This window comes from Xiphophorus couchianus, chromosome 14, assembly GCF_001444195.1.
Source record: "Xiphophorus couchianus chromosome 14, X_couchianus-1.0, whole genome shotgun sequence".
Taxonomy (NCBI): domain Eukaryota; kingdom Metazoa; phylum Chordata; class Actinopteri; order Cyprinodontiformes; family Poeciliidae; genus Xiphophorus; species Xiphophorus couchianus.
In genome coordinates this window covers 9,749,175-9,774,994 of record NC_040241.1, presented here as the reverse complement: position 1 = coordinate 9,774,994, position 25,820 = coordinate 9,749,175, and the positions used below count along the sequence as shown (strand labels likewise).

Here is a 25,820-nt window from a genome sequence, read left to right as displayed (position 1 = left end):
AAATCCTTAAAATCTGACCAAGAGTCATAACTTGCATACAAATCTAAATGAGGATCATATTTAGAGGAAAGTTTCTGCCATGACAGAGTTAGAAATTCCTCGTTTTCTGAGTCTGAGAAGCAAATCCCTCAGCTGAGGTAAGAGACGAGCGGCGGTGATGCTCCAGCGTCCTGACTCAGCTGTTAGTGGGAGTTTATATCTGTGGTAAAAGCTAACCCTGGACTCACTTTCTGCCTCGTGACGTGTGCAGAAATAACACCTGCACACACACACACACACACCTGCACACACACCCCCACATACATGCAAGGACACCTTCTGCAAAGTAAAACCCCTCTTTGAAATGTTTCGATTTCAAAGGCAGAAGTCCACCCCAAGACAATCCTCACATTTTACTCTTCAATGTTCAGCAAAATGTATATTTCAAAGAATATGTTGCACACAATCTGCACTATACAGCAATTCTCCAGATGAGGCTGTCGATGATTAACCCCACTCCTTCAGGTTGTTTGCTGCTCAGTGGCTGGAAAACTGGAACAATAACATGCAAACCTGAGGGTAATGGCAGTGGTGCCAGGCAGGCAGAGCACACAGAGAGGAGAACAACACACACACACGCCCCCATGCACGCACACACACACACACACACACAGAGAGAGAGAGAGAGAGCTGAGGCCGCTTCAGGTCGTTTCTCTGGATGAAAGTTATTGAGCTGCATTCATCATGGCTACAGTGGCGCAAACTTCACTCGAATTTTTATTTCATTGGAAAAGAAAAAAGCTGAACTTTAACTTGCTTTAAAGGTAAATATTTATATGCTTAGTGCCATGCAACAATATTCATAATCCTCCAACTTGTGTTTTATTAAGATTTCATGCGATGGATCAAATTAAAGAGAAAGTACAGAACGGTTCACGGTTTTCACAAGTAAAAAATCGGACATATTTACTTTCATATTCAGACGTATTGAGACTTCTCTCAAGAAGTGACATTCGTAGCTTGTCAGCTTTTTCATATTTAAAATTTAAAAAAAACCTAACACGCTGTGAAACATGGTGGTGGCATCATGATGCACATGATGTGCATCATCACATCACATTCCCATGTGATGATGGGAAGAGTGAGGGTTTGGATGGAGCTAAATTCAGGAAGAAAACCTGCAAAAACTTGAAACTGGGATGGAAATTAAGGTAAATTCCTCGAAGCAGCTGTTTTAGAAAGATCTTGATGTCGTGCTGTTAGAAAACCTCATGAACAGATTCAATAAAGGATCTTACATGCAGGTCAGTGCAGGAAATAAAGGCTAGAACTGCTGCTCTTGCCTAGAAATGTAATCTTTGCTCCTTGGTCATGTGACAGGATCTTAGCTTAAGGGAAAAGAACAGTTCATGTCCAACTTCTGCTGCAACCAGACGGAGCGAAGCAGAAGCCAATTAGTCGAAAGATGAAAGAGGTTTTGTATCTGTTGGCTAAAATAAGAAGTGACACCAGTGCACCAGATTCTCTTGGACAAAATCTGGTAGAGAAATGACTCTGATGCTGCTCCCATGAAGCCGTGGTGTCAAACCTGGACTGCAGCCAGTTCATCACAATAATGGACCGACCCGAACCGAGCTCTAATCTCTGCAGCAACGTTCTCTTTTCCAGTCCTTTGTGCTTCAGGGCTCAGTTTCCTGTCAGCATAGAGGTGGTCAGAGTGATGAAACTGTGTTTTCAAAGTACTTGAAATAAAATTTGGGATAAAAGTCTAGTGAAAAAACCAGCCCTTTAAAGACACTTAGAAGGTTTCAATTCATTATATTTCATGAATTAGTTTGTACTAAACAAATAAGGTGTGTGTTTATCTTCATAAATCAGAAAATTACTAATAGAGGTTAAAATGCTGCTTTTCTAAAGTAAATTTAAAAAAATAAAACAACTAGAACCCTGATAAATAAGACTGAACAGAAACCCAAATTAAGAATAAAAAATCTCCAAGGTCCAATGTGAGAAAATGGAAGCAAGGAGTGACATCATGGGGTCAGTAGGTCTCCATAGCAACCATTACAGCCCGTCTGCTTCGTCAACCATTTGTTTAGGAAGCATGACAGACTTTTTTCTGTTCTATCATCACAAAAGTAAACATGGAGTATGGAACCTTGTGCTGTGGTTGGTTGGTTTTGTGTAAAGAAGTTGATTTTCTGTAAATCTCAATTTTAATCATAAAAAATGGTTTATGATGACGTGACAACAGCACAAACATCCCCAGGAACTTTGTTAGAGTCGATGACATCATGAAAAGTTTGAAGCACAGTAAAGATGTGGGCGACGGTTCGAGAAAACTGAAAGTGGGCGAATGCGATAAAGGAATCAAAACACATCCCTGAATCATCTGCTCAGAAATCAACCTTTTTCATGGTCAACGCAGCTTAAAGGTTGTTTTTATTTTTCCAGATTTCTTTCTGTGTGATTATTCTGCTACCAGAAAGCGATTAAAAACCTGAAGGTGATGCTGTAGGTACACAAAGAATTTGTCAATTAAATAAACGAAATTTTCTCTGAGAAATGATTTCCTCGTGAACATATTCACAGCTACAGCTGCTGAAACGCTTTGGGACTTTTCGCTTATAGTTATGACTTGCAATAGGATGCGATGATTTAACTAGGTCATTTTACTTTAGACTTTAGTCTGTGGTTGAGGTGTTGTCTCCTGTTACAACATGCTCTATTTTCAGCTGTTGTTGACCCATTATGTTAACCAACCCCCCTCACACCCTCCACCATAACTTATTCTGAATCCAACCTTTCACTTAGCTCTTAACAACAACAAAAAAAACACGTTTACGAATCAATATTGTGCGTTATTTGACGATGTTCAAAAGGTAAGCAGACAAAAAAGTAGAGCAAGTCAAAACCAGCGTAACTTGGAACGAGACGTACATGCAGGGGGAGGAGGTGTGCTTGTCTGAGCCAAATCTCTGTCTCCAGGGGTGAACCGATGAGAGGCAGATTCCACCCTGCACAAGGTGCCTGTCCATCACAGGGCGCAGAACCAGAACTGAAAATCACTCAAAAAAAAAAAACTTGTTAAAAATGAGGAGAAAAAAAAGCAAAAACGTCAATGAAAAGTACAAATTTGCACAGATTTGAAGCTTCTCTTTCTAGCATCATGAAATAAAGATAAAATTGCCTTTTTTTGGACAGTTTTTCTTGCATAAGTACAAAGATAAAGCAGCTGATATGCATCACTAGAACATTTCATTTGAAGATCCACTCAAAGCTTATATATGGAGAAGGACAGCAGTTCATAAATTTCCCAGAAACGTATCCAAAGATCAACTGAGCACATGTTCGCTCATCCCTCTGGGTATCACTAAAGCTACATAGTGCTTATTTATGAACAGGTATTCATCAGGCTATTTACTGAAACTTAAGATTCAACAAATGGGGTTGACAGGAGGGGCGTTAAGGTTTTTGAGGAGGAGCACAGGGAGGGAAATGTCTGGAAAGCAGAAAGGAGTCCTGTGACCTGAGCGAGAGAAAGAGGAGTGTGTGAATCCACAGGAAAACACGCTGCAGGGGGAAGAAAAGAAGAAATAAAAAGAGTGAGGAGGAGATTAGAAGGAGGAGGAGAAGGAAGAGTGCAAGGATGGGAGTGGAGATGGTAATGCGAGCCTTGTGTTTACAAAGTCCCCAGAAACCTGTGGGCTGCTGGGACAGGGTGTTCGGAAACACAGACTGATCACCATCAAAACATGAGGATTCAGGTGAATCTGTAAACACAAGGAACCACAAACTATTGTTGATGCTGGTTGTTTACAGGGAACAAAAGGGATGCCATCGTTAAAATATACAGTACTATATTCATGACAACAATCTAATCTGACTGCAGACGGATCCATTCTGCCAAAGTCGACTCTGAGCATCTTGTTAAAGACGCAATGTGGGCAGAGCGTTACAACAAATTCACATATTTTAAAAAATCGGCAACAAATATTTTTGGCTTTGTGTTTTTCCTCTATGAAATCGTTTTATATATACATAAATAGACTGAAGCTGAACTTTGTACAAAACATAAGTAAGACATCTTTGTTATTATTCATTTTGATGTTTTCACATCAGTTCGTTTTGTCTTTAATATCTAACAGTACAAAACTGTTTAAGTTACAGAGAAACGGAGCAAAGGTTTTGCAAGATAAGCGTTTCTCATTTCATTTTCCAAAGTGGTTCACACCTTAGGAGTTGCTATGGTTACAGAAATATTAAATAAAATTGCAGTCCTCTTCAACCCAATAATATCTAAAAATATAATGAACGTATGCTTGGTTCTTTTGATTTAGCCATACATTTTTTTTCCAAATTATTATTTTACCCATATTGTACATTAATGTCCTGTATTGGGTGGGCAGTATTTTCTATAATAATAATAATAATAATAATAATAATAATAATAATAATAATAATAATAATAATAATATCACATTTAAAGCAAAATCCAAACTTATTATAGTCAAGTTTAAAGGAGGGGAAATGGAAGATATTATCACTGTCCCACAACAGGCCTAAAAACGTTTCACAAGTGTTCACAAAGCTCAACTTGGGCAGAAAATATCAGGAATCATTTCAAAAATGAAATATCAGTATTTCCCCTGTTCTGTTTCTGCCATCATAAAACTACATTTCCTGCTTGTTTCGTTTTGCTTTGAGTTATTCAAACTTGAATTTGAGTTAAATAAGTGAAATTATTTTAATGACACACTATCTTACATCCAACCTGCTGGAAACAACCAGGCTTATTGGAAGATCATGTTCATTATGATTGCTGATGTTTCTGTGGATAAACCAGCCTGAACTTGTTCGTGTTTTGTCTCGTTGCTCAATTTTTTTTTTTGCTGAGTCGCAAATGCAAAACGCGTCAGAGTTGACTCAGAGTTTCAATGCTCCTCCTCCGGACTTTAATCAGCTCAGATACTCCACAATCAATTTTCCCATTAGGACAGGCTGCTGTCAGGACAAAGGACACCTGACTGGTGTTTTTTCTCGTAAACATGCGTTCCATGTGCTTTCTTAAAAACTGGTAGGTTTCACTAAAAACCAGGCCTTCAATTTTGAAGAAAAATTAAGATATTCAGTCAAATAAGTGACTTTGTGTGATTCTTCATGTCGTATTCCTCATCCAAAGTGTTTCTCCGGGAAGAAAAACATGTTTCCTACTATAATCCTGTTCGCTGAGCCAGCAGCACAAATTGTTTTGTTCTCCTCAAACCAACATGAGTATAACTTCCTGTTTCAGAGCATGTCTCAAGAGAACAATGTTTTGCAGATATAATAATGAAAAAAGCAAAACAAACTCAGACTGGGTTGTTTTTAAGGTGAGAAATCCTCTTCCCTCTGTGTGCGTGTGTTTGATCGTATTAACTTCCTTGGAGCTCGTCCCCCTCACTCAGCACCTCCTGCTCTGGGCTGCTTTCGTGGAAGTCTGGCTGGATCCAGTTCACACTGCTTCAGGACGTGACCTAAAGCTGTGCGTTGGTCTCTCCCTCTTCTCCTTCTGAACAGATTAAGACGGAGGAATTCAAGGCTGTGGAAAAACCTTCAAACCAATAACTCTTGGACAAATTACAGTCATTAAAAGCATTCATTCTGGGGTCTGTTAGAGCTTTCTCTCAGTTTTTCTTTGGGCAGTTCGTCTTCCTGACCATGACAGTGCAGAAAACTTAAATTAGAGAGCATTGTGAACAAAGCAAGGACAAAAAAAAAAACAAAAAAAAAAAAGAATCAGGGTTAAAACAGCAAAAAAACAAAATCTTACTAAGTATTTTTGGCTACATTTTTTGTGCAAATATATTAGTACACTTTAAATAAGAGAGAACATACTACAAGAAGTTTTCAGTATAATGTAGGAGCTTGTTTTAAGTCAGTAATTCCTTAATATTGATGAAAAAAATACTAGACATACGTGAAATAATCTGCCAGTGGAACAAGACATTTTAGCTTTTATTATGGGAAAAATGTGAAGTTCCACAAGCAGATTATTTCACTTATAACTAGAACTTTTTCATCAATACTAAGAAATTATTGACTTAAGACAAGCTCCTTTGTCATGATGAATAGTTACTTGTATGTTAGTTTTGCCTTAACGCAGATATACGCAAATATTTACAGTAGAAATTAGACCAAACATACTTGGTTTTGTGTTTTTGCAGCGTAAAAAGTATCTGACTGTGAGAGTCATCATCACCTTTGAGCTAATAAAACATTATCAGACCTTGTGAAAGTGTTGAAACCCCCTGATGTTCTTCCCTTAAGAAAATCTTTAATGCATTTTATTAGGATTATTGTGAAGTGGAAAGGAAATTAGACCGTTTTTAAAGTGTTTGATGAGCTCTACCAGCTTAACTAGACTGAAATGTTTGTCCAATCTTTGTTCTCAAAATAGGATCGGTCAAATTTGACGGGTTTCATCAAAACAACATCAGATTTTGAGTCTTGTAAAAGATTTCCCATCAGATTGGATTTGCAGAAAGCTATGCTAACATAAATATTCTTTGACCCAAACCATCCGACTGCCGCTCTGGTTGTAAGCTCAGTCTGTTGTTGTCCTGCTGGAAGGTGGACAGAGACATGTCCAATCTGTCCAGTCACTAATCAATATGAACTGCAGCTTAGGATTCACTCAAGCAAAAGCAGTTAGTGGGATGTAGCCTTATAGCTCTACTGAATGACAAAACTTTGCTAAATTTCCCAGTTTAACATGTTTGTAGTCGGGATGCGTTGGCTGATCTGTGTCCTTTATCCTCTTGAGACTCTGCCTGATGTGTGTGCAGCAGTGAATATAGTAAATGATTGTGTGGGTGTGATTGAGGAGTTACACCACTACAAAATCACAAAAACAGATGAGAGAGAAGCGTAAGGAGGCTTGATCATTTGGGGGGGTTTTCTGCGTGTAGTAACTTCCCTGTTTTGTATTCTTGAGAAGTTTGGAGGGTGTGCAGAGCGCGTCAGTCAAACAAGAGGATGCGTATTTCAAAATATATGCTTCATTAGGTAGAACACACAAAAAATAAATCAAATAAGCAGCAAACACTTTGTGTTTCTAACGTTTATTCTTTTGGCCTGACTGCGGAGGGCAGCATTCTCACTGTTATTAAGAAGTTAAAGTTTCACCTCATGTTTCAATCATTCTGGTCAATTTTGCGGCGCTTTCAGCTAATGAGGCAAGAAATGTGCTGACGTGTCCACATTGACTCCTTTAACGAGTATCTGACAGCACTGCTCAGCTGCGGCTAACAGATCCAGTCCGTTCATCGAAAAGGGACGAGCAGCTGCGTCCGCTCACCTGCCGGAAGAAAAACTAGCTATGAAATAACTGGCAAAGCTAAAAAATATTTTTTAAAGGAACTTGTGATAGTTTGTTCTTAGTCCTCAGTTTAAAGCTCCTGCTCTCCTGAATCGCTGTATGTTTTTCTTCTGGTGTGTGTTTGAGTTATTGCTCTAGCCAAAGTGTTGAATCTAGCACTCTTCTTCTTTGTGTATCTTTCCCACGATGATGCTCACTTTCTTTCTTTTCAGTCCCCGGTGTGACTTTTTGTTCTGAGCTTATTTATGCAACTTTGTTGTCCGGGGAAAAATGAACGGGTGCATAGCCTGAAGGCCAAAGGTCAGGAGAGAAGGCCCCACCAGATACAACTCTTTCATATTTCAAGAACAAAAAAACACACACACACACACACACGCAACGATGCATAAGATAAGCATGAAAAGAGGTGAGCACTAATAAAGAGAGTTGAACTGACCTGAAAGCTGCAAAATGTACAGATGAGCTAATCTGATGAGAAAGAGAAAAAATGTTAAAATGATGTAGGTAAATAAAATTCAGGGTTTTGTTTAATTTGTTTGCAGATATCACGTATCATCTATTAGATGCTATGATAATGAAATAAAGTATCTTGCAAATTCATATTCCTTGAACTTTTCACATTTTGTTGCGTTAAACACAAAAACCTCAATGGATTTTATTGGGATTTCATGCGACAGACCAGAACAACAACTGGTGCACAACTGAGAAGTAGAAGGAAAATAATGCATGGTTTTCAATTTATTTGTGTCCAGCATCCTTGACTCAGATACCCCTAAATAAAATAAGGTGCAGCTAATTTCAATATACTCAGACTTTACAGTTTGATTCTTGCCGTGCTACATATTTGTAGAAAACGATAACATATTTGTTATTTACAACATTAAAAACAAAGTGTAAGTCGGGGCCTGTGAGTGATTCATGTGCTTCACTTCAGACCGCGATGCAGAGGTATTCAGTGAAAAAGGATGGGATGTCTGTGATTTGGGGGTTTTAGCTGAAGGACAAAGCCTTCTGCAAAGCTGGATGGCTTGTAAAATATTTAAGTAGTGTGCAAGTGCAGCCTGTCTATAAATAGAGTCAGCTCAACATAAAACCTTCAGATCCAGCATTGCTGTCCTACAGAGCATCACAGATATTGTGTTTTCTATAATTAGTCAATGAAAAAGATGACGCTATTAGCAAAGGCTTTCATTAAGTAATTCAAGATTGATTGATTTTAGTGAAAATGATAGAAAATAGAGACATATTGAAGCAATTGTCACACACAACTGTCTGCAAATTGTTGCTTTCAGATCAAAAATAGAGTATGAAAAATTGTGTGCATTGCATCAACTCATGGAAAAACGAGTGAAGTCTATTTTCGACACTAAAGGGTGCGTAACTACCCCACCTAGCGGATAAATTAAATCACTGCACTCATGGTAGTGTACTAATATTCAGCTGCCACCAGGGGGCAATGTAAAACAAACTTGCACCAGCTTCGAGAAACGGAAACTCTGCCTTTTACCAGGTTTGTAAGGCTTCAAAACTCGTATACTGTAAATTAGATACAACTGGGGCAACTTGTGGTTTCTTATGACAAAAAAGTCACGTTTTATTTACAGTTGGTCCCTCCCAGAGAAAGTCTCTGTAGCGTTTGCGTCAGCCTGGAAATGCTAATTAACTAATTAGGACTGTAAAACCAGCTAAATTGAGCGAAAAAGCTAGTTTTAAAGAGACAATTCGGTTGTAAATGGTTTCTGGTGGTTCCTTTTGGCTGTTTATAACATTTTTAAGTGATGACAAAAAGCCTGAAATGACCAAGAAAGGAACTATTCTCTTATCCAGGGCAGAACCTTTCAAAGGCAGTTCTGGTTTTATGGGCGCAAGCAGGCAGCTTACGTTTAAACTGACTTGTGTTTTACTAAAATTAATAACCCAACCAAACAAGGGCCCGGTAGTTTAAGAGTGTGTGATTTGACTGTGGCGTTTTAAGAGAAAAGCGGGTTTGCTTTATACTGGTAGTTTATTCAGGAGGTGAAATAAGCGCCGGTAAAAGGCTATTTTAACATTTTTGGCCCTGCAGTGACATTTTCAGCACAGTAGATGATTACATTAATTAAACACCTGTGTTTTTAAAGCGAGCAAATATACAATAAGAAATTCCAGCCTCTTGCAAAAAGTTGAAGCATGTTAAGTCAGTTTTATTTCTTTACTTTTAAGTGGATAAAAAAAATAGAATACAATTATTACTTTGTTGTTCCTCCCCTGGGTTTTCTAATAAAAAAAAACATTGTCAGTTTTGCAGGGTGGAGGCTCAATTTCACTATAAAGTTTTAATTAGTCTAGGAACTGGGCTGTTGGCTTGAATATGGACTTTATTGTCATCATTGTGAAGTTTTTCTCAGTCAGTGAGCAAATTAATTCAATTTATTTACACTTTTAAGGTATGAATGTTGCCCTGCGACAGACTGGCGACCTGTCCAGGGTGTACCCCGCCTCTCGCCCGGAACGTAGCTGGAGATGGGCACCAGCAACCCTCCCGACCCCATTAGGGACAAGGGTGAACAGAAAATGGATGGATGGATGGATGAATGTTACAGAAACTGCTTCACGTAATTCATCTCTGATTCTTGAGTCAATATTAACATGTTACTAATCTCAGCACATTTGTTTTAATAAACCCTTTATCTTTAATTTGATCAAACTTATCAAACGTTTTCTCTTTAGCTGCACCATTTTAAATTCCCTTTTCCTATGGATAAGGCGTTAAATGAATTTTTCGCTGAGTTTTGTATTTGATCCTTCAGGCCTGAAAGAAGAAATATGAGGAATGTGTCATCACTTGTTGCTACTGTATCTGATGCCTCAGCCTGCCCTGAGGACACACAAAGAACCAGGTGTGTGGGAGTCGGTGGAAAAGCCAAGAAAATAGCAGATTTTACTTCAAAGTGAGTATGTATGTTTTTGATACAGCTCACTTGGCTTTAGAAGTTTAGCTTTATTAAACTATTTTTCTTTGAAAGATTAATGGCCATTTTCAAAGTTTGCACATTAGAGCAGACCTTTTCCGTCACCAAAATTCAACGTCATGCATCCTTTCTTCTGTGCAACAGTTACTTTACCAGACTTCCTCTGGTTTTCTGGCCTTGGTGGTATTGTATCACCATATGTATTTGTACGCTTCCAGACTAAATGGTCTGGTTTTAATGGCTTTACAAGAATACCTCCCTGGAATCTCCATGACAAAACGTACCCTCTTCCGCAGTCCATGTCCGGAGGTTCTGCAGCACATTTCGGTCTTCACAAAGTGGATCAAGTATTTTAGCTTTCCTCCCAATGGACATAAAATGGTCCATGTGACTAAAGACTGCTTCAGTTTCCGGAAGAATAAACCGCAAGAACAACAAAGGCGGTTCTGCGTCTTTAAGACTTAACCGTCCAGGATTTAGTAGAGTGAATATGTTTGTGTTAACTTTTTGTCTTGTATGTCTTTCACATTCTTAAGACTTTGAAGTTTTGTTTTTGTAGAAGTCCATTAGGTACGGTATAACACTTTGCAAAAGTTTCTATACCGCTTCAACCTTCACCAACACGTACCAGAGCATACTTGTGAAGTCTTAAGAAAAAAAAAAAAAAAAGTACAAACGTGTGATGTGCATTTGTATTCAGCTCCCTTTAATCTGATAAGTTGTCTTCAGAACAACTTATCAGTTCTTCAGAGGCTAGCAAAGGCTGCAAAAGACTTGACACTGGGACAATGTCCAACAGAATTAATGCCCTAAGCATACGGCCGGAGGTGCAACAGAAGTGTTTTATTCATGTGCTACATTACCCAGTCAAAGTCCAGACATACATCCAGTTTTAAATATGTGGTATGATTTGAAAATTGAGGGACATGATACAGTCTGTCCAATCTGAGGTGTTTTCTAAAGAAACATGTGTGGACATTTCAGTCCCTGAATGTCCAAAGGTTATAGAGACATGAATATTTTGCAAGTCCCTGTAGACATCTGAAGTATCTTAGTAAGTATCTTAGTCCTGAAGGTCAGTTTGCTCTCATTTGATGTGCAATAGATCTCAGGTCTGTATATTGTTGTTCTGGTTTTTGTTTAATAGATTTGCTTCAGCGCTTCCTTATTTTTAACTCTTACCAACACAAAAGTTTGGATCTTTGTGCATTTTATTGAAATATTTAAGATAAATACACAACCCCCCGTCTTCCCCCATCAACACACATGCCCTCAAACTTCCTCTACATCCACCACTCCCCCTGTCTCTCCTGGGAGCCATGCAGAAATCGGGTTAGGGGTCTCCAAATGCCAAAATGCAGGAAGTCACAGCTGTGCTCTTCCCCATTTCAACATGTTTGAGGCTGAGAGCGTATGTTTTTGTCTATGTAGCAGCATCTGTGTGTGAATTTAGGTCAGGGTGTGTGTTTTCAGCCTGTGCACGCCGGTGTTTGGGTCCGAGTGGCTCTTCCATTCAGTTTATCTGGTTGGTCTGACGCTACTTTCTTTTCCTACTTCTACAGAAGTTTCCAGTGCAGTTAAAGTATGGTTTATGAGCCAAATAAACACTCTTTGTCTGAGCTGTGAGCATTTTTGGAGCTAATAGTGCAACAGAGTGCAATGTACTGCTTTGGAGATGTGCTCACAGGCCACCTATACTTAACATTCTTTAATAGTTTTTCACTCCTTCACAAAGAATAGAGATGACTAGGAACATAGATATTAGATGTTGAAGAAAAAACATGAATGCTGTTTTAATTTATAATCTTTTTGCTTTCAGTAACATTATCTGGTTGATGCATCAGTCGTCCAAGTCTCTCAAAACACATTTAACGCCTATTTAATAAGCAATGTATTGCAGTGCATTCTCCTGTTTATTGAACATAATCACAAACTTAAATATCTAATTCTCTCCAGGTACATACAGAAAGTAAAAATACATTTTAAACACATCGACAACCCATGAAGGCCATACATGCTAAGAAGCCAAAACATAGTTGTTTCTAAAAGTGTTGTTTAAAGATGCTCTTGAAAGTAGAGATTTTTAAAAACTCATTATTTGTGTTGCGTAGTTTCCTGGAGATTAATAGAAACAATGGCTACGTTCACACAGCAAGCAAATGTGACCCAAATACATTTTCCTTTTGCCTGTAGGGCACCTATATCTGACTTTTTTATGGCAGTCTGAATGGCCCAATTCCGATCTTTTCACCCAGTAGATCAACGATCTGTGCCACATCCACACATGGTGCTAAATCGCACATCAGATTGTTTTTCAAAGCGTCCGTAGTCTGAACGCTCATGTTGCATTTTATGCGACTTTCATGTTATTGATGTGAGACATGCGTCATGCTGCACCAGCAGAAGGCAGACACAGTAAATCCAGACATAAACAATGGCTGAAATTTATAATTTGAACTTATGAAAGAAGTTTGTGTCACTCAAGCACATCAAAACACAATCCCACTACTTCTTGGCTCTGACTACACGTCCAATTAAACTTCTCTACAGATGTTGCAGACAATGCTCCAGAAAAGGCCATTAGTTAGTCATTAGGCCGTGATTAGTTGTGCTTTATTTTTATTAGCTTCCTTCCTGGTCTTGTGACAATATTTCTGGCTCCAATTGCTGAATAAACTTTTTAATAAAATCCATAATTCTTCTGTGCAGATCGCCGTAGGGTTGTAAGCCGTTCACACAGAAGTCTCATTGTGGTCGGGTTTTATTGGCGGTATGAACCTATGAAAAATAAAAAAATCTGAATTGAGTAATCAAGACCTGCTGTGTGGCCAAAGAGATTTAGGGCTTCATCACATATTTTCATTATCTCTTTCTCAGGTAGAACCACCGGTATGCAAACATTTTTACAATTTTACCCATCTTGCATTTTCATAACTTACTTACCAACCAAGACATGATCATCCTCCTAAACTGGCAGGCTGGTTTAGAGGCCCATAATAACTCTGGAGGAGCTGCAGAGCTCCACAACTTAGATGGAAAAATTTGCCAGAGTTACTAATCTTTAGGGAAGAGTAGCAAGAAAGAAAACATCTGATGAAAGAAAGTCAACAAAAGTCCCGTTAAGTTTGTCACAAGCCTCGAAGGGCAGTGCCTGTGTGGAAGAAACTTTTCTTATCAGATGAGGGGGACAGAAAAACACACCATGCCCACTGTGAAACACAGTGGTGACCACATCATGCTGGGCAGCTGATTTCCTTCACCAGGAACAGGGAAGCCAGTCAGAGCGGACGTGAAGGTGACCGGAGATAAACACAGGACGATCCTGGAGGAAAAATCTCTGAACTTGAGACTCTTCCTTAAACATAGTGGTAAGACTTGAACAGACATCCCTCTACATTCAATTTGACTGAGTTTGAGCTACTTTATAGAGAGGAATTGGGACATATTTCAGGCTCTAGATGTGGAAAGCTGGTAAATTTGTACCAAAAAGACTCTTTCCACTTTACAATTCCCCACAGCTTTATGACAAAAGAGCCCTTTATAATAAAACCCAAGTTTTTGCTTTAATAGGCACAGTGTAATGCCGTCTGCCTTTGTTTTGGTTACAGATAAAAATCACCCAGGAAAAACAGAACTACAGAGGTAGAAAGAAAGCGACTTGGGAGACTGACTGTCTGTGTGTGAAAAACCAGACAAATCCAGAGTACAGGAAGGATAGTGTGTCGTCTAGCTTGATGTGTTGAACAAGATATAAGCAGAGATATGGCTGGACAGACATCCAAATTCTTTCTTCCCAAGTACTAAACCTCGTGTCTGGTAGAGTTTCCCTAGATGTGTTTGATCAGACCACTTCTCCACTTTCCCTCCTCGGTGTGCTTGATCTTTGTCGGATGCCACCAGTCTGATGTGTGAAAGTGTGGACATATGGAGATGATCACAGCGCCTGTTGCTGATGAGTTTCCTCTGGAATGCTGACTGCCTGACAGGCGAGTTGCCGCGCTGACATGAAGCCTCCGTCCACCGTCTGGATGAGAGAGATTGACAAATACCGGCAGAGAGACAAGTAGGAGGAGGGGGACAGGAGGGACAGAAAGAGATAGGGAAAGAGGGGGAGGTGGGAGGAAAAGAGGAGGAGAGATGAAGGGGAAAAAATGACTTTACGCCACGGCTGGACTGCCCCCTTTTTTCCTCTCAACCTCTCTTAACTTTTGTCCTCCCTCCTTCCCTTCGCCCTCCTCCTCCTCTGTTTGTGTGTGTTTTAAATGATTTGGGGAGAAGAGGGGGACAAGCACTCTGAGCTCGGCCGACGGTGCAGGCAGGAGCGTCACACAGACGAACAGGAGCCTGAGGGGCTGCAGACTGGGACTGGAGAGGCATTCAGGGGGGTTCTGGATCCTACACACAGAGCAGATAGGTGATTGACAGCCACGCAGGAGGACAGATAAAGGAGTATTGACTCCCTGGAAAAACGAAAATAGCACGTTTCAACGTAGAGACTGTACAAAGAGCAAGGGCAAAGATATATTTATTTATCGGACTGCAGGAGAGACGTGTTTTCTTTCGTTCTTTCATGAGAGAAGCAGATGAAAGAACCGCATTTTGAATGAGAGAATCTTCATCCTCTTCTTGCGATGCTTTTAAGGAACTCTGAACTGAGTTATCCTGCGGACTGTTGACGTGACAGGATACGTTTATGGTCACTGACTGCTCCAGAAAAGACAGTCTACGTTTTACCTTCTTTTTTTTATTCAAAAAAGGCTTCAGTCCAGGTGCTGGGCTGATCGACACTATGTTTCGCTCTTTAACAGCACCATCCACTGCTTGTTTTCTTGTCTTGTGCATCTTGGATGTATGGACTTCAGCCGGGCCGGCCGTCCAGCAGTCCCAGCGGCGGCAGCAGTCTCGAAGGTCCAGACAGATGTCTGCCCCGACGCCGTCCGGCAACCTGTCGGAAAGCGCTGAGAGCAAGGTAGAGCGTCTCGGACAGGCGTTCAAGCAAAACGTCCGCGAGCTGCGGGAGAAAAGCGCCTGTTTGGACCTCGTCTTTCTGGTGGACGAATCCTCGAGTGTAGGGTCCAACAACTTCCAGAGCGAGCTCAGGTTCATCCGCAAGATGCTGTCCGACTTCCCCGTGGCACCGGAGAACACACGAGTGGCGCTGGTGACCTTCTCGTCCAAGACCCACGTGGTTACGAGGGTGGACCACATCTCGGCGCCCAAGTCCCACCAACACAAGTGCTCCCTGTTCAACCAGGAGATCCCCTCCATCAACTACAGAGGAGGAGGCACCTACACCAAAGGAGCCTTCCAGAGGGCAGCGGTAAGTCCGATTATTAGGAGAAAATCCAGATAATTGAGTTGTTCTCATTTGGAGAGCCATGTTCGCTCTCGTGAATGTATTCCCCTTTTGTGCCGTCTGTGTGTGTGTGTGTCAGTCTGCAGCCTAGTGTGTGTATGTGTATGTCTACACGTGTAAGGAATGATTGTGGTCTGGAAAGGTTGATGTTAATGAGGCCCTGCATGGCTTTGCTGTTGCAGCTTCCTCTAAATTACACAGCAGCAGACGGTGAAGGGAAGCTGCTTGCTGGGTAATTGTTCAGGGCTTTCCAGAGATGAAAATACCTGAAAGAGCAAGACAACAGGCAAAAAAAAAAATGCATGTATGAACAAAAACTGAATTTAGGAGAATAAATGACTAGAGATGGACTACTGTGCCTTGCAAAATGTATTCCTATGTCTTGAAAGTTTTCACATTTTTATCAACATGAGCCGGTTGAACATAGATGAATTTATACTTGTGAAGTTGAAGAAAAATCGGTTATTTTTAAAATTATTTACAAATAGAAATCTTAAGCGTTTCCCTTCCGATAATTGACCTAATGATTTAATAGAAACTCAATTCAACGCCCAGTATTGTGGTCCCTGAGGGGAAAATGGGAGGGTCTGTCCTGCTTGCTGCTGGGCGACATTGCTGCCACGGTTTTGTGGGAACCCTGGGCTGCTGGGAGGCTGGGTCCTGAGTTTAACCTGAAGTGCAAATAAATATGCTCCCTCCTGAGCTGTGGCTCTCTGCAGCTCCTCCAGAGTTACCACAGCTGCTTCTCTGATTCTGTGCTCTGCTTTTCCTGCCTTTCGGTTTAATGACCAGGTCTCTGTATGTTTGCAGTTGTACCAGATTCTTTCTGTTTTCAGATCACGACTTGAACCAAGATCTGTCGGGATATATTTTTTATCATATTTTAATTGTGCACCATTTGTGTTGACCAATCAAATCAAATCTAAATGAAATACACTTAGGTTTATGGTTGTAATTTGGCTAAATGCTAAAGAATTGTGAATACTTTTGAAAGTCAATGGAAGTCAAGGATTGTCACCTAAGAGATGGAAAGTTTCTTTATTTATTTTTTCAAAGTGAAAATAAAATTATGGTATTTTTTTGTTATATTATGTGGTGACAGTGTTAGTCTGTTTCATTTGGGGCGGGGATATGAGCGGTCTCAAACTCTGGGCATCCAAGCTGGACATATGGCACAACTCATCTGTCCAGTCCAAACTCTCTCTGCTGTAAAAGCGGCCCTGGTGTTGTATGGTGGCTACACCTCTATAAACACCACCCAGTTCACGCTTCTGATCTGCAAATTGCCCAAAAATTCAGCTTTTGGAAGAGGTAAACAGTTTTCTTTCTAATAGCTGGATGAAGGGAAAATCAGTGACACATCAGGGAGTCCAAGCTGTCTGAAATGTGAAACTGTTTTTACTTTTAGTGTGGGTAAGCTTTCCTTCAGCAGGTACTTGTTCCAACTAATACCACTGGATTAAATCCTCCAGTTAAGTAGTGAAAGCTTGGCCCTCAGGGCAGGTTTACATCCTTACTCAGGTGCTGAGAAGCAGACAGCTGGCTGTGTCCCAGCATCTCAACCTCAATGAGGAAAAAACCTTTTTGGTCAAGCTTGTGTTTCTTGTAATTTATTGGAAACACCTTATTGTTTTAGGCTTTTTACAAACTGATTTATTAGTAGTCTGAATATGCTCTAGAGCTCTTTAGTTGTGTACATTCAGGTTTAACAAGATAATTTTAAAAAAGTAATGATGCACTTTTCTTTGCATCTTTGAAATCAAAACATTTGAGTCCTTTATTTCTTTTGTAGCACATTCAATGTAAGGCTCAGGCTGACTAGCAGCAGAGCTGACAGTTTTTAAAAATGAAGATAAATGAGCCTGGCAGATTCAGACCTAGATGCGTAATGTTAATTGGGCTCCAGGAGCACCTTTCCACCTAGAGATTCAGCTTGGTGTTTGCTACATCTCTTTATACGGTCAAAAAACTAAAAAAAAAACCCTAGGCTCTCTTTGATTTATTATCTAATCTGAGGTATACTTAATTGCCTGTCTGGATGGGAATAAAAAAGGGGGGAAAAGTGTGTTTCTTTTCCATTAGTCACAGAGAAGGTAGGTCAGCTAGCTCTGACAAGGGGAAGCTGCTCTCACCTTTAACCAACTAAACTGCACTGCTGCAGCATCACGCTGCTATTAAAATGGAGATTTTACATCTATTTGTCCATTTTAAGAAAAAAATAGAAGTGCAAACATACATGCAAACATCTGAGAAGCGTGAGTTTGTGCATCTGTGCAAAAAGAAATGGCCCAAGTATGAAAGAGAAAGCATAATTGATAATTGCAGTGTAATCATAATGTTATACCGTATTTTATTCCCTTGGCTGTTCTGAGGGCTGCAGAGAGCTGGGATCCATTAAGAGAGACATTTTTCCACCAGCCATGCATGTAGAGACAGGGCTCTCCTCCAACTCTCTTTATTTCTGTCTGTCTCATTCTCACCCGTCTGTCTGTCTGACAGCTGACTCTTGTCTCACCAGATTCATCACTCAGTGGGTTTAAAGCTTCAACAAATAGAGGTTCCAGTGCGATTTCTGACTTAAACAGGCTTGTTAGGATGTAGTGGGCTTGATTTATTAACTTGAATTTAACGTTTAAGGTGTCTGAAAGCTTGACTATAATATTTTTGAGTATACAGACTCTTCTTACATCCATTTCATACCCAAAAGGTAACATTTTGTCCCTTGCTACTTTCAATTTTTAACAGTTTTACACTCCCATAATCTAAATTTTTATTATTTTTATGGAAATTTCAGTTACATCAGTTGTAGTTATTGTCCGTCTTTGGGACGTTTGACCTGATTATGACCCCTGATCATAATCAGAGTGGGTCAAACACATCCCCAAAGTGAATAAGAATAACTGAATACTGTAAAAAAAAAAATTAAACTGTGAAATTGTGAAAAGAACAGCACCAATGTTAATAATAAACTTTTAAGGCCAAATTATCCATACCCCTGTCAGGTTTAGGTTTAATGTATTATTTTAGTTTAATCAACATGTTTCTTCTGGCTGGAAGTAGTACCAACATTTTAGTTTGACCCATTGAGAGTCAACAATGTGGATCTAAAAGAGAATCACTGGAGAAAACAAAATATTATGGTGATGGTAAAGAGTCCTTCCACCCTCAAAGACTTGGAGCTCATCACTAAAGATTAATCATCAAAATACCAGCAGAAATATCCAAAACACTGCAATGACGGTAATAAAACATTTTCCATTTTATATTGAAAAGGATGTTATTTTCAACGTGCCAATTTTTAAAATTAATTTCTTAAAAATAAAAGCATGACTTATTTGTAGAAATCCTTTTTATAAACCAAATAATCTTTTGATAAATGGCTTCCATTTACTCTCAGAAACAAACTTAGTTTAATAAAAAAAAACAAAACTTAAATTTTCCAGGGGCAGCTTTTGTATAAAGTTACCTACAAGTGGATAATAATGCCCAACACGTTATCCTGGAAAAAGCTAAAACACTCATCAGTAGATGAAAATAATGTTTATTGCTGTAATACAGCAGGACTGTCAGTCAGGTATTTTGGTAAAATACTGTATGTGTCTAATGTGTGTGTTGTGCCAAAGCTGTAAAACTGTGCAGCCTTTAATCCAGGAAAAGGTTACATTCATGTTTTTATTCTGGTAATATTCAATGCCCAAGTCGAAGGGAGTTGGAAAGTAGCAACAGAATACCCACAAAACTAATAACTAAGATCTAAAAGTAACATTTCAGATTAAATTGTCTATAAAAAAGTTTTAGTAGTAGCTGCATCAACCAAACCCATTTTCCTAACAAGCAACAACTTTATCAATGCAAATATATATGTGTGGTGAAATTCATAGATAATTTATCTTTCTGTCATTGATTAGTAATAGTAAAGCAGCTGTTTTTATGTGTTTGTGCTGGAATCCACATTTTATAGTTTTACCTTGATTAATAATAATAATGATAAAAAAACTATATCCCATAAAGAGTACAAATTATAAACAGGAGTTCCATCTCTGCTAAAGCCAACATGACTAAATCCTCATCAGTTTTGTCCCAGAGAGGACGTGATGCATGAAAAGCAGAGTTAAAATCTGAAATAGATTTTTTTTAAACCATCCAAAAAGTGTTTTGTTCTAACAGCCCCAGTCCTGCAGAACTTGGGGAATGCCAGCGTTGCACAAATATCTTAAGAAATACTTGGCCTTCCTTCACAGAAGCTTTTTTTTTTATCAGCTCTGTCTGCCTGATGTGTAGCGTTACTGTGCTTTCTTTCTCTAATACGCCCCAGAGGTGCTTTGTTGGGAGTCATATGAGGCAACGTACATTTGCTAGGACCTGCATTTTACATTTTCTTTAAAATATCTTGTGGGATTTTGGCAGTGTGCTTCAGTTATTATCAAGGTGTATTAATTAATTAATCTTCTGGTGAGGTTCAGGACACTGTGATTGTTAGTTGCTGCAAATATTTTCACTGTTTATAGATGCTCATGAGAGGATGTTTTGTTGTTTTCTGAGCCAAAAACATGTAAGTTGAATTAAGAGGAGTTCTGAGTTCAACAACCTTTACTTAATATTCTTTGAGAAATATTGGTCAGTCTTATTCTGTAGCTGTTTGCGCTCCTGAAAGGTTAAAGTGGAAAGACTGAAGAGTTTGATAGTTTCTTCTTTCACATTTCTGGACACCTGGCTAATAACTTAAAGTTTTGCACAGAGATCCAGTTTCTCAAAATGTCATTCACAATGCTGTTGCTAAAATGATCACCAACTTCACTCACTTTATTTTTCTTTTCACAAGTTTATCATTTACAAATACATGAGACCTAACAGTAGACCTATTGCCTGAAATAAATGTCTACTTCTTGTTTACTAGGCACCTCTTTGATTCACATATTTACTCCAAAGAGTCCCTCATGTTCTTGATGTACTCAAATTCTACTGTTTTCATCACTTTTGATAGATTTATTGAGTTGCTTGAACTTGACTCACACAAGCTGGTCTTCCTTGGATTGAAAATCAATAAAAAATATACAAGTGAGGGACAGATTTGAGGCGCAGCCAAGGTGTTGAGGGGATCCGTTTTGGTGACCTTAGGATCACATCTCTGCTTTTTGTGGATGATGTGGTCCTGTTGGCTTCATCGGGTTGTGATCTGCAGCTCTAACTAGAGCAGCCAAGTGTGAAGCAGCCGGGATGAGGATCAGTGCCTCCAAATCCGAGGTCATGGTCTCGAGCCGGAAAAGGATAGAGTGCCTTCTCTGGGTTGGGGTTGGGGGGTGTCCTGCCCCAAGTGGAGGAGTTGAGGTATCTTGGGATCTTGCTCACGAATGAGGGAAGAAAGTAGTGGGAGATCGACAGGCGGATTGGCACAGCGTCTGCAGTGAAGCGGGCGCTGTACTGGTTCATCGTGGTGAAGAGAGAGCTGAGTCAAAAAGCGAAGCTCTCGATTTACCCATCAATCTCCGTTCCTAACCTCATCTATAGTCATGAGCTTTGTGTCATGACCGAAAGAATGAGGTCACGGATACAAGCGGCTGAAATGGGTTTCTTTCTTTTTTCTTCTTTTCCTCTTTCCTTTGGTTTGCTGTTTTGTTGCATTTCCTTCTAATTCATGTAAAGCACTTTGTTTTACACGAAGCCTTGTTGCTGAAAATGTGCTATATAAATAAAATTACCTTACCTCAAGTCGAACCTCTAGTCTGCTGGTTGGAGGACAAATGGCCTCAGTAAATGGGGCACTTTCTCTACCCCATGACAACCCATTCCCAAAATAAAGTTTCAAAGCTTTCAACCTTTTGCCACTATAGCAGTTTAAACTCTTCTGGAAAGATTTTCTACAAACGTTAAGAGTGTTTTTTGGAGTATTTCACAATTCCTCCACATTAGTGAGGTCAGGAGCTGTTGTTGTATGAGTTGGTCTGACGTTTAGATTTTGCTCTAATCATTCCCAGTTTGGTTGAGATCAAGTCTCTGTGCAGGCCAGTCAGGTTTATGCTCAACCAACCAATCAGTGTTATTTATTCTTATGTACCCTGCTTAGAAAATGTTGGAGTGGCCCATCGCCAAGCTGTTCAAACCTAATTGGGAGCATTGATTGTCTAAATGCTGCAGAATATAAGGAGAGACGCTCTAGAGTTTCCTTCAATGGAATTAAGGGTCCAAGCCCAAAACCTGTAAAACAAGCCCTCACCACAACCATCCCTCCACCAAACTTTATATTGGTCTAATTGTATCACCACAAGTCCCATTCATTGGAGACCTCAAACCCAGACTCAGTCATGGGATTCCCACCCAATGGAGAAGTGTGATTCACAGACAGGTGGAGATTTCTGAACACTGGGGGCCTTTCAGCATGTTCTTTCCCCACTATGTGATTTTATGTGATCTACCTCTTCTTGGAGCAGTTTCTAACATTTGCAGTAGATTTCACCTTGTACTGACACCTCTAATTGTGTTTTTTTTTATTGCAAAACGACCCTTTAAGTTACTGAGCTCCTCCCCAAATCCAGTTGAGACACCTGAATTTTAACCATTTGAAGGGGTTTCTCAATAATATTGTATATTGTGTATTTGCAATGCAATAATGCTCATAATTTTCCATGTTTTTCAAATGGTAGCCAAGAATCTTGTATATCCACAGATCACAGCTGTTGCTTTTTATGAAACATTGATTTGATAACTTTTTTTTTTACTATAAAATAGGACAGAACGTTTTATCTCATCTCTTCTTGCTTGTCAGAAATCTCCGCCATCATGAGCTGCCAAGTGAACCCTTACTTGCTTTCTTCAGTCAAACCTGGTTTTGGCAATGGAAAACAGTTGGCTAAACCAGCCGTGTCTCGATGTCAATCTGTCTTCACAGTTTCATAAGACGGCAGGGCGTGAAAAGCAAAGATGAAAGATAGACTGGAAAATGAGGGGGAAGCGGTTGAAGACGATTGCTCCCAGTCTTGTTGCAGAGTGGTAAGCTGTACGGCTGCTTGACTCCAGCTTGTAGCGGACGTTAGTTTGCCCTTGGATACATTTACAATCACTGGATCAAAGAAACTTCCTGTTAGGACAACCAGAGTACTTTTAGGAAATAAATTAGTAGAAGTTTGTTCTGCAAGTGGCTATTCTTCCCTTAATCTTTCAAAGATGTGTGTTCATGCTCTTTATTTCTACAAACGTTCATACACACAGTGTATGCAGCAGCTGCAGGAAGGTCAGAAAGGTCACGTCATGGACTGTTAAAGCAACAGTGCCCTGAACCTCTTTCACATGTTTTACATTAAAAGCACAAATATCAGCTGTTTTAATAGGGTTCTACGTGATCAAAGCCAAGTTGTGTAAGCAAAAGTCTGAAAATGTAACACCCAGTGCTTGTGGGACCATCTTTTGCTATACTTGCAGCTGTAAGTCTTTGTGTTTCTCTCCAGTTTGTGCATCTAGAGAGGACGTGTTGGGCCATTCAGAACGATCTTTGCTCAACATCAATCAGATTGAATGGATAATGTCTGAATAGCAATGCAACTCTTATAAAATTCTCAGTTGGTTTTAGATCAGGACTTTGACTAGACCATTTGGAGGCATTAATATGCTTTGATCTTAATCTTTCCGTTGTAGCTGTTCTATATTGGCCAAACAGTTCAATGCTGGTTCTGTGTCGCACATTTCTCTTGTGCTTATGGTTTTCTTTGAGTAATAGGTTTTCCTTCTGTAAAGGCCAGGTTAGTGGAGTGCACAACCAATAGTTACCCTGTCTTTAGATAATCCCACTGAAGTTTTGGATCATTAGGATTACTATGAGCCTTTTGGATACTTTTCTTGCCTCGTTTGTCAATTTAGGTGGATGTTAATGTCTTGGTAGGTTTGCGGTTTTGCCATATTCTTTCATTTCCTGACTGTGGAACATTAAATGTTTAAAGCTTGTTTTATAACCAAACCCTTCTTTAAAGTCCTCCATAACTTCATCCCTGCCCCGTCTGACGTGTTCTTTGGTTTTTAATACACTATCTATGCACTAGTGTTTGTTTCTGAAAAATAAATTTATATATTTTCTTTGATTTCTTGTTTGTATGTCACTGTTTTGTCTGTAACAAAAGCCCAATGAGGTTCATAGAGGTTTGTGTTTGCAACATGACACATTAAAGGTATATAAATGCTTTTGCAGGACACAGTAGATGCTTGAGCATAATAGTTTTCTTAAAATTAATATCACAACAAAGTGGAATGCACAAATCGTTTATTTTTTTCAAAGTGTTAGGACCTCACACTTGGCATGTTAATAAGATATTCAGCCCATTGGAGTAAATGCTTCAACTTTCAGACCACAGTGACCAATAGGATGAAGGGTAACACTGTTACACACAGCTGAAATAGAGAAAAGTGGAGAAATTGGGTTTAATAATTTAATACTAATATTGTGATCATATTATGTTGGCATATTATCTAATAAAACAGTTTTTATGGGTTAAGCAGTGACACATGTGCCTAGTTTTCTGCTAAACAGTAGTGAACTAAGCTTTGGTTTTCTAGCATGTAAAACATCTATGTGACGTTTCAGAGTGGGGGTCAGTTATCAGTCATGTTTTCATTGAGGTTCTTGCCAAATCCATTAGCTATTTATTTCTGCAACCAGGATTAAATAAATACTGATGAGTGGGTTATGAAACCCACATCCTCTCCCAGTGAACTGACCTCATTTCTCCTCCTTTGACTCCTTTTTGTCACCTAATGCCCTGCAGACCTTTCAGGAAGTGGAGCGTCCTTTCCGTCAGCTTTGACGTATTACACTCAAAACATCAAGTTTCATTTTACAAAATATTGTCTCTCAGGTAAAATGAGGCCTGTGAAAGTTTCTTGTATACGTCCAGTGGAAAAGGATCACTAGAGTTTGATAGTAACTAGTTACATTTAAATGAGTAACTTTTTTGAAAAAAAAAATTACTTTTTAGGAGTATTTTTACTATGCTGTACTTTTTCTTTTTACTTGAGTAATTTCATTATGAAGTATTGCTGCTCTTGAGTAAAATCTTTGGGTACTCTGCCCACCTCTGAAGATCCCCTCACATGTGATACTTTTGAGAGCTTGTACTTTTTGCTTAATTCTTGCTGTTGTGTATCACAATATGTGCAGCAGATTCATATTTATTTGTGGCTCTAAATTTGTCCGTCTGGGGAGAAGAGGAGCAAAGTTAATGACAGAGCAAGTGGAAAACAAAGTTTCCTCTGCAGCACGTAAAAGCAAGGTGCATCTTTGTTCTTGTCTTTGTGGCCAGACGGTGACAGGGTGATTAAAACACAGTTTCCTGTCTGGAGGAACGCTTCCCTACATCTCACTCTGAATCACATCCTCTCCCTGATTCTGTCTGCCGCTTCCTCCCCGTCTTTTCCCTCCTCGTCTTCATTATCGCATGCAACATGCAGATGGATATGCATTGCTGATTAGTTTGGATGTTAATGAAAGTCATTGCTCAGTCTGGATGATCCTTTCAAGTGGACTACAGAGGTTTCTCTCAAAGAAGATCCATGAAATAGGAAGTTGGGAGTTCACATAATAGCAAGAAAGTGGATACTAGAAACTTCTACTATAGATGTGTACTAAGCAGAAGACCTAATGAGAAGAGCTTTGACAATTTTATCTTTACAAAGAAGATATTTGAGTATTTTAAAGCTATAGGATTATGATTTTATTTTGGATGCAATTAAATTTTCCGGCAACATTCGGTATTTTGTCTGTATTTATGTCACTATTTGTGTTTCAAAACCATCACAGACCCACATAAACACTGAGGGCATACCTGCTATTTGTCCTGAGGTTGAAGTTGGCAAGTTGCTCAGGCTCTGTCATGGTAATCGACACTGTAGACTCAACATGAACGTGTGCTCTGTGTGAGATTGTATGTTTTGGGCTCTGAAGGAAGAAATGCATCAGTCTCAGGTTTTGCTCTGCTTGGCTTCTTCATACTGAATCAGTCTGGCACAAAAGGCCTCCATTCCTCCTGGTCTGTGTTCCTCCACCACAAAAATGTTTTTCACTGAGCGATTTTGAGTTCATAATTAGTTTATAAGGAATGACCATTTTCAGATTTCCTTTAGTCTTTTAGTGCATCAGCTGCATGGTAACTCCAGTTTCTTTGTTCCTTATTAGCGTTGTATCAGATAGTAA

The 25,820-nt window shown here is 39.4% G+C and overlaps 1 protein-coding gene across 2 annotated transcripts in view; it reads left to right on the top strand.

The window, feature by feature from the left end:
* The first annotated feature begins 13,301 nt into the window (after positions 1 to 13,301).
* svep1 (sushi, von Willebrand factor type A, EGF and pentraxin domain containing 1) overlaps positions 13,302 to 25,820 on the top strand; it is a 95,020-nt gene continuing 82,501 nt past the window's right edge. For both annotated transcript variants that reach the window (XM_028038219.1, XM_028038218.1), the window contains exon 1: positions 13,302 to 15,610. In XM_028038219.1, the coding sequence (XP_027894020.1) occupies positions 14,984 to 15,610 (627 nt within the window). In that variant the 5' untranslated portion in view covers positions 13,302 to 14,983. The remainder of the gene's footprint in view (positions 15,611 to 25,820) is intronic.